Source organism: Poecilia reticulata, linkage group LG18 (assembly GCF_000633615.1).
Source record: "Poecilia reticulata strain Guanapo linkage group LG18, Guppy_female_1.0+MT, whole genome shotgun sequence".
Taxonomy (NCBI): Eukaryota; Metazoa; Chordata; class Actinopteri; order Cyprinodontiformes; family Poeciliidae; genus Poecilia; species Poecilia reticulata.
In genome coordinates, this window is record NC_024348.1 from 8,621,320 (window position 1) to 8,630,173 (window position 8,854).

Here is an 8,854-nt window from a genome sequence, read left to right on the forward strand (position 1 = left end):
TACTTAAAGTAGTGTATTATTTATCTTATTCTCTCAATTTTTACAACTTATATTACGTGTTGGTTTTTTACTTTTATTATTGTGTTACTATTCATATTTTTAGTGATAATTTTGTAATATTTTCTTGGTACAATTTTAAGAGGCTAACCCCGCCTCCGCCACGCGCCCTTTTGGCTCGCCGGCTGAAAAATGGGGCGCAGCCAATCGTGACGACTCATCCGCTACGATGGCTATGTCCTTTCCCGCCGGAAGCAGTCCTGTAAAGTAAACCCTGAGAGCTTCTGGAGGTGACAGCGTAGCTTCACATGTAACAAAAAGATGTCTAAAAACACTAAAATAGTTCTGGTGTTTGGAGGCTTCATAACGGCGGTGGCCGCTGCGTTTTATCCCATATTTGTCTACCCTCTGACACATAAGGAGGAATACAGTAAGTAACCGCAAACACTATGTTGTAAACAGTTAGCATTTTGTATAATTTTGACGTCTAATTAAAGTCACAGCTAAACTCAGTTATGTTTTTTTCCCATTTAAATAAAATTAAATGGAAAATGGGTAATTTCGACAATCGTTTTAATCGTTTCTATTCGACGTCCTCCGGTTTGTCTGGGAACAACAATAAGAAGTGTTGGTGAAGATGGTTTGAACGGATTTCTGTATTTTGCTTGTTTGATTAGACATTCAACTCAATTCAGAATTACTTTATTTATCCTAGAGGAGAATTAAATGTTATAACGGATTATTCAAGTATCTTCAAAAAGTTGTGAGCTGGAAGAACCTCTGGTAGCAGTCAGCCTTGCAGCGAATCTGAAGAGGCGTCTGACTGAAGATGCATTAGGAAATACAAGAATGAGAATTACCAACATTGTGCTAGTGTTTTTCAGGAGTTCATTCATAAAAACATGTGACCGCAGTGGAATATTTAACCTAGATCCTGTTGTCCTCTTCTAGGAGAAGTCCAGAAGGTGAACCGGGCAGGAATCAACCAGGCCGATATTCAGCCTGCAGGTAAGAAAGCTGCTGAGATTTAAAGTTCTGCTTGCTTTTATCTAACTTAAAATCAGAAAAAAGCCAAACTGAATCTCCCCCCCCCCTGCCCCTAAAATGTTCTTTCCTAAGTAACAATAGTACCAACAGTGTAAGTTTTTCATGCACACAGGTGCAGACATCTAGGTTTATATAACCAGTATGGTGAGAGTACTTATTTAATATTGATCAGAGCTTATTTACAATTATCTGATCCCACCTGGATCTCACATACATTGGTTCTCCCAAATTGTACACACATGGCACCTTGTGAAATACTAAGAGAGTATAAATAAAAATCAACTAGAAAACTGAAAATCCTTTTCTCAATAGGAGAAGGATTTAGAACAACCCTTCTAGATCTATAGAACCTCTGAGGCACGGGTTTATTGAAGAGGAGATCTAACGCAGAGGTGTCAAAACCTTTCCGTTCGGCATCTTTTGTATATATCCCTGCCCCAAAACATTAAGTAAATTGTTGAAATATACTTGATATGCAGTCAATTCTTCAATAGCAAAGGTGTCCAAAGTCAATCATCAAGACCACTTGCTCTGCCTGTCTTAGATGTTGCCCTAAGTCGGCACACATGAATCAAAACAATTGTTCTGCTAATGAGCTACGTGGCATGCCGAGGAGGCTATTAAGTCGTTTGAGTCAGCAGTTTGGGAGCTAAGACGCATCAGAAACCTGCAGAGCATTTACATCTAGGACTAGAGTGAAAAAGAGAGAAGAAAAAAGAAGGAAACGCTATAGAAGAGGAGAAACTCTCAGATAGTTATAACCCAATCATTAATGTCTTCAGTTGAGAATTGGCACCGTTATGGAAAGGTATTCCTGTGTTTTCTGAATGTTTGCACGTTCTGATGTGTTTTTTGTTTGTTTGTTTGTTTGTTTGTTTGTTTTGTTTTGTCTGTAGGTGTGAAGATCTGGTCCGATCCGTTCAAGCCTGTAGAGAAATGAAGACAGCGAGAAGTCCTGCTCACTGATGCTATTGAAATCATGAATATGTTTTCGGAGTGCTTGGTGTGTGCCTGAGTGAAATACTTACCGATTGTTTTGACTGCTTTGGATGCGTTTCTACTTAAATTAAAGTCAACCATTAAAAATTTAATAAGTGATCGTGTTTTTTGTTGACCACAAGGGGGCGTACTATCCCCGGGTGTTCTGAAAGGCACTGAACCGGGGAAAGCTTTATTTTAAGGGAAGGGGTTGGGGGAGAATCTTTGTATTTCTAAAAGTCTCACTCTGGTATGCAGTATGTAAGTAATTATAATAAAATGTAAAAGTTTGTTTACACATCTCTTTTTGAGCCTCCTTTGACGTTTTATTTGCTTTTAGATGATGTGGGACTCATAAAATCACTTCAACAGCAGAAGGAGCGTAATGTGCAAGATGGGTTTTTTTCTCCTAAAATGGAAACCCGAGAGCTGAAGTTATTCTAAGACAGATCGCTTTGCATTATCGTCTCCCTGTCAAGAGACTTTGGGTTTAGTACGCATGTAGTATTATCTATAGGCTGAACTGACAGGGCAGATCCACGATTGGCCTTTCAGAAACCCACTCGATGTGGTCCAGACTCCCTTTACGAGACCACTAGTGGTGTAAAAGCAGAGAATTTCTAAACTTATTTTCTTTTTTTTCTTCCCCCCTTTCCTTCTGCACTTTTGTGGTTTCCTGACATTGACCAGCTTCCACTTTAGGAGTTTTGTCCATCAAAGTGCTTCTGGAGGAAGGATGGATTAAGAAAGAACCAAAGCATGTGTTTATGGTTCTTCAGAGATGCTACTTTCCTAAAGTCCCCCCTTAAATCCTTCACGGTCCTCCGTGTGGCCTCCACTTTTTTGGAGGGGGGGGGAATTTCTGGCTCGTTGTTGCCAGTGATCGCCACTCTCCCCTCTGAGCCCCACTCCCCCACCCACCACCAATCAACAACCCCCTTTTGTTTATGAGAGGCTGTTATTGTTGGACGGTGTTCAGAAACAAGAGAAAACTCATGAGCACGGCTGCTTGGAGGCGTCTAAAGCAAATAAGAGAGTCAAGGCAAGGGGTGAGGGAGCGGGAGAAGAGGAGGGGAAGGGACGGCTAAGGAGAGAACGAAAAAAACAAAACAAAACAAAAAAAAAAGAAGCAGAAATTCCTCTCATTCCCCGTTGGTGTTTTCCAGATTCCTCAAGCGACAGCTCCGTGGCCGTGCGAGTGAAGTAAGCAACCAGAGGGGAAACTGAAGCGAACGACGAGAGGAAGAGAAGTGCATTCTTCTGGGGACGCGTCACCTCCACGCAGAATAGAAAAAGATACTCGATCTCTGCTGCTGAGCCGGACAGGCCGTGAGGCGAGGGCCCTCGGCTTTGAGGCCCCCCCTCCCCACGCCTTCATGAGTGACTGCTGGAGGAGTCGCGGACACGCAAACGCACTCCTTAAATCTCTCCTCCTCTGAAAGCAGGGGCACCTTGGACTTGATGGCCACCTTTTCATAGTTGTGTGTGTGTGTCTGGGTGTGTGTGTGTTGTCTAGTCCTGTTGATGTGCTTCGCGTCACAATCAGTGGGATACGTATGGAGGGACAGCCATGTCTATAAAACACTGCGAGAGGTCACGGCGCACTTCAAAGCAAACACCAACACAACAATATCGCCACCGCAGCTCTTTTTCCTCCCCGGCCATTAACCCATCACACAAATCTCTCGCCGCTATTGAGGAAGGTTTGGAAAGTGGCGACACATCCTCGGAGCCCTCTGCATCTCGTAAAAAAAATAAATAAATAAAAAAAAAGCTAATTAGCTGAGGTTTCTTTCTAATTGCCATGGGAACAAGGGTCGGAACTGAAGGAAGGGGAAAGGAGAGAGGCTTTTGGAAGGGATTTGGCTTGTACGACGATCAACACACGAAGGGAAATTGTTCTACTTGAAAGCAAGAAAAATATCTGAATAAACTGAAAAGTTGTCCTGTTAATCACCAGACTAAGATTTAGTTGTACAGGTCCTTCTCAAAAAATTTGCATATTGTGATAAAGTTCATTATTTTCCATAATGTAATGATAAAAATTAAACTGTCATATATTTTAGATTCATTGCACACCAACTGAAATATTTCAGGTCTTTTATTGTTTTAATACTGATGATTTTGGCATACAGCTCATGAAAACCCAAAATCCCTGTCTCAAAAAATTTGCATATTTCATCCGACCAATAAAAGAAAAGTGTTTTAATACCAAAAAAAGTCAACCTTCAAATAATTATGTTCGGTTATGCACTCAATACTTGGTCAGAAATCCTTTTGCAGCCTTCAATGCGGCATGGAGGCAATCAGCCTGTGGCTCTGCTGAGGTGTTATGGAGCCCAGGATGCTTCGATAGCCTTAAGCTCATCCAGAGTTTTGAGTCTTGCGTCTCTCAACTTTCTCTTCACAATATCCCACAGATTCTCTATGGGGTTCAGGTCAGGAGAGTTGGCAGGCCAACAGTAATACCATAGTCAGTAAACCGTTTATCAGTGGTTTTGGCACTGAACAGGTGCCAGGTCGTGCTGAAAAATGAAATCTTCATCTCCATAAAGCTTTTCAGCAGATGGAAGCATGAAGTGCTCCAAAAACTTCTGATAGCTGCTGCATTGACCCTGGCCTTGATAAAACACAGTGGACCAACACCAGAAGCTGACATGGCTCCCCAGACCATCACTGACTGTGGGTACTTGACACTGGACTTCTGGCATTTTGGCATTTCCTTCTCCCCAGTCTTCCTCCAGACTCTGGCACCTTGATTTCTGAATGACATGCAAAATTTGCTTTCATCCGAAAAAAGTACTTTGGAYCACTGAGCAACMGTCCAGTGCTGCTTCTCTGTAGCCCAGGTCAGGCGCTACTGCTGCTGTTTCTGGTTCAAAAGTGGCTTGACCTTTGACCTGGGGAATGCAGCACCTGTAGCCCATTTCCTGCACACGCCTGTGCACGGTGGCTCTGGATGTTTCTACTCCAGACTCAGTCCACTGCTTCCCCCAAGGCCTGGAATCGGCCCTTCTCCACAATCTTCCTCAGGGTCCGGTCATCTCTTCTCGTTGTGCAGCGTTTTCTGCCACACTTTCTCCTTCCCACTGAGGTGCCTTATACAGCACTCTGCAAACAGCCTATTCGTTCAGAAATTTCTTCCTGTGTCTCACCCTCTTGCTTGAGGGCATCAATGATGGCCTTCTGGACAGCAGTCAGGTCAGCAGTCTTACCCATGATTGCGGTTTTGAGTAATGAACCAGKCTGGGAGTTTTTAAAARCCTCAGGAATCTTTTGCAGRTGTTCAGAGTTACTTTGTTGATTCAGATGATCAGGTTAACTTCTCATTCAGAGAACCTTTTCATGATATGCTAATTTTTTGAGACAGGGATTTTGGGTTTTCATGAGCTGTATGTAAAACAATAAAAGACCAGAAATATTTCAATTGATGTGCAATGAATCTAAAATATATGACAGTTAAATTTTTATCATTACATTATGGAAAATAATGAACTTTATCACAATATGCTAATTGTTTGAAAAGAAACTGTATAACCCAACTGCTTTGCATAGAGTCAATAAATTCTGGCACCAGTAACTGTGAGCAGGTATTCAACCCATGATGATTGGAGTACCGTCCATACTTCTACGTTTGGTTTTGCCTTATAGAAACAGCTTGCTTGATGTTTTCTATTGGATTAAAGATCGAGGATCAGGTCCTATTGTTCTATTGTTCTTACACCAAGATGCTGCTCACTTACTGGTGTGTACTTTGGGGTTGTTGAAACACCCACTTCAAGGGCATTTCCTCTCTATTGCACACTGTTGAAAATGGCTGAGAAAATTACGGTGAAATATTGTATCATAAAATCCCATCAGAGAACCTTCAATCCAATAAGGTACAATGCTATTGGAGGTACAGTAAAGCTAAGACGCTGTGCAATACTTTCAAATACTTACATAACTTACTTCTTCATTTGTCAAAGAATCATTGCTTTACCATGCAACTATCACATATTGATAAACCGAAGAGGGGCAAAAATAAAAAGTAACTAATTACCATACAATTAATAAAGTTATCTTTTTTAAATAACCATTTAGGCTGCTAAATGAAAGTATTCGTTTTTACCAAACAACTGTGGCGTGAATTAAGTGACTGATAAACTGTGTGGACAAGCAGGTGCAGACAATGAGTGGATGAATTCACCGACTTCATATAATGATTTACTTATACAGAATTAGCATCTCTTAACTTTTCTAGGACACCTAGTTGCAAAGTTGCCATGTAGGAGCACAATTTCTACCAAATACAAAAGTTTGAGTGTACTGAGTATTTTCATTCTCTGTCAAAGTCTCTTACCTTTAAAATACTGATTGTACTTTTTCCTGACAAACATCAAAAATGCACCTCTAGCCCCCTGAACAAATTTAATCAACATGCTCCATAAGTAAAGGTATCAGGGCTCCTCCTGTGCTTTGGCAAAAAAAAAAAGATAAATACAAAATACAACACAGTTGTGTTTCCTCTTACAAACCAAGCAGGGCCCAAGTTTGACATCTCAAACATACGGCCTTGTAAAGCAGTTTACTGGAGTGCCGTCCGCATTCTTGGATCTCAGCAGGCGCTCGGCTGTAGAAACAGACGGTTTCCATCTGAAGCAACGTCGGGAAGAAGGAGAAAGACACCGGCTGGCCTGCCAGCAGGCCAGAGAGGTCGATTCCACATACCAAATCCCGTAACCGGTATGGCCTGGAGTTAGCTGGGCCTGCAGCATCACTAGGTGACTAAAATGGCTTAATTGAACTCCAAACAATCCACCTGTCTTTTTTTTTGTTTATATTTTGCCATCACATTGCACCCATTTTCTCTTTTTACAATCACAATCTTTCATCCAGACTAAAATCTAATAAAGATTTAGTTGTAATTTGGTCATTTGTAGGCATTTTAGTTTCAATATAAATTTAGCTAAAATACTGACAAGTGAAATCGAAAGGTGTATTTCCACAATCGGTTTCTCCGAAGCTTCCCAGAACATTTTTACACACGTGGCAGTTTATGTGTGTTATGTCCGTTTGTTTTTAGTACTTTGTGGGGACCATTTTCCTGACACATACGACGCTGTGGGGACCCACTGCTCCTTGCGGGGATTGAAGCCTGGTCCCCACAAGGGGAAACGTTGTTTTTGGGTCAGGACAGGGGCGGAGCTATAGGGGGGGTTGGTGGGGCGGCTGCCCCCCAAACCGGGCCTGATGGGGGCCCGGGTCTGGAGGTGCCAGGAAGGGAGGAATGGTTTCAAGTTGCTTAAATGTCTGATTATAAGCGGAAAAAGTGCGCCCTCACCTGTTGAGAAAGGTGTATTTCATGTTAAAGTCAACAGTTTCAGTTTCGTCCGTTTAGAATGTAATGGATTTAGCTTATTATGCAACACATAGATTTACTTTTGTTATTTGAAACTTCAGATTAAGTCTAATTTCTCCAAATCGTTCAGCCATTCCACGTGGATTAAATTTGATCTAATTGCATCTAAACTCCCCCAGAGTTTTACTGCTTTTATCCATGAATAGTAAAATCAATCATTCTGCATGAGATGCTATGGAAATTGGGACACATTTTTTTCCAACAACACAATTGGTGGTGGCAGCATCATGCTATTGTGTGTGTTTTTAAGTTTTTTATTTTTTTAGAAACTGGAAAAACTTGAGACTCTGGTTAACAACACAGAGTTTTAGTGTTCGATTCAAAGCTGCAGGTCTAGTCAAAGTCCTGACCTTGATACAAATTGCAAACCAGAGGCCCGACTTGAAAAGTAATTGGCAGAACTTTCAACCCCCATTTGTGCAAAAGATTTTCTGCTGTAATTGCAGCACAATGATACAAAAAAGTGGTTGTTTTGTCAGAAAATGTGGAAAAGCTCAAATGGCACCAATGGTTTTGCAAGACGGTGTATCTCCCTAATACTCAGAGTATTTATGTTCTGTTTTCAATACAAATATGAGATTTTTTTTTTTAGAGCATTACACTTGATAAATCTCCCATAGAAAGGCAAAAACATGTCGGAACAAAAAGGGCTCAGATGCAGTCGTGGCTTAACTTAATGAAGCCTCATTTCTTCACGACTCCTCAGGCGCTGAGCGTGATTAAGCAACACTTCTGTGTGAGGTAAGTAGGAAATTTTTAAATGTGGCTTCTAGGGTGCCAAAAGCCTGTCTGCTGGCCGCTATCCACCAGCGGACCTCAGGAGGAAACATTTGAGCAATCAGTTGGAGTTCAAAGTTTTAAAAAGGCCTTAATATTTCCTGTATTTTTATATGATCCCCCCCGCCCTCCCTTCAATGGAGAGGAAAATCTCTCTTATAGGCCAATGTATTTCTGTTTTAAAGTGGTTGTCTCTTGTTTGATTGATTTCTTGGAAACAAAATGCTGCAAACCACAATTACATTTCACTTAGGGCTCTCTCTCTCTCTCTCTCTCTCTCTCTCTCTCTCTCTTTGTCTCTCTCTCACACACACGCACACACACACACACACACACACACACACACACACACACACACACACACACAAGTGAAATATTATCATCACCCATCCCAAGCACACACCACTACATCACGGCTCGCGCGTGTGTGCAGGGCCGGCCGTCAATCAGCGGTGTATGGCAGGTTTCCGTTTTACAGACCCATTACAATCTTTAAAAACGTCTTTTTGCACCAGAACTGCAGGCCGGCTGTTGATTTAGGCAGGGTTACCGACAACCAGGGCCAGAGCTGTAAGCGATCACGCTATCCTTTTCCAAAGCTCTCGAAAAAGAAAAGCCAGGAAGAGAGAAGAGTGGAGGGAGAAGTGGACATGA

General features: G+C 41.8%; 1 protein-coding gene across 1 annotated transcript; it reads left to right on the top strand.

The window, feature by feature from the left end:
- Positions 1 to 233: 233 nt before the first annotated feature.
- smim20 (small integral membrane protein 20) lies at positions 234 to 2,131 on the top strand. Its single transcript, XM_008435488.2, has 3 exons — positions 234 to 427; positions 949 to 1,005; positions 1,941 to 2,131. The coding sequence occupies exons 1-3, from the start codon at positions 319 to 321 to the stop codon at positions 1,982 to 1,984; spliced, it is 210 nt and encodes a 69-aa protein (XP_008433710.1). The 5' UTR covers positions 234 to 318; the 3' UTR covers positions 1,985 to 2,131.
- The last annotated feature ends 6,723 nt before the right edge of the window (positions 2,132 to 8,854 follow it).

Coding starts and splice junctions, on each gene's coding strand:
- smim20 (XM_008435488.2), top strand. CDS start 319: ATGTCTAAAAACACTAAAATAGTTCTGGTGTTTGGAGGCTTCATAACG. Junction 428..948: donor GACACATAAGGAGGAATACA/GTAAGTAACCGC, acceptor GTCCTCTTCTAG/GAGAAGTCCAGAAGGTGAAC. Junction 1,006..1,940: donor GGCCGATATTCAGCCTGCAG/GTAAGAAAGCTG, acceptor TTTTGTCTGTAG/GTGTGAAGATCTGGTCCGAT.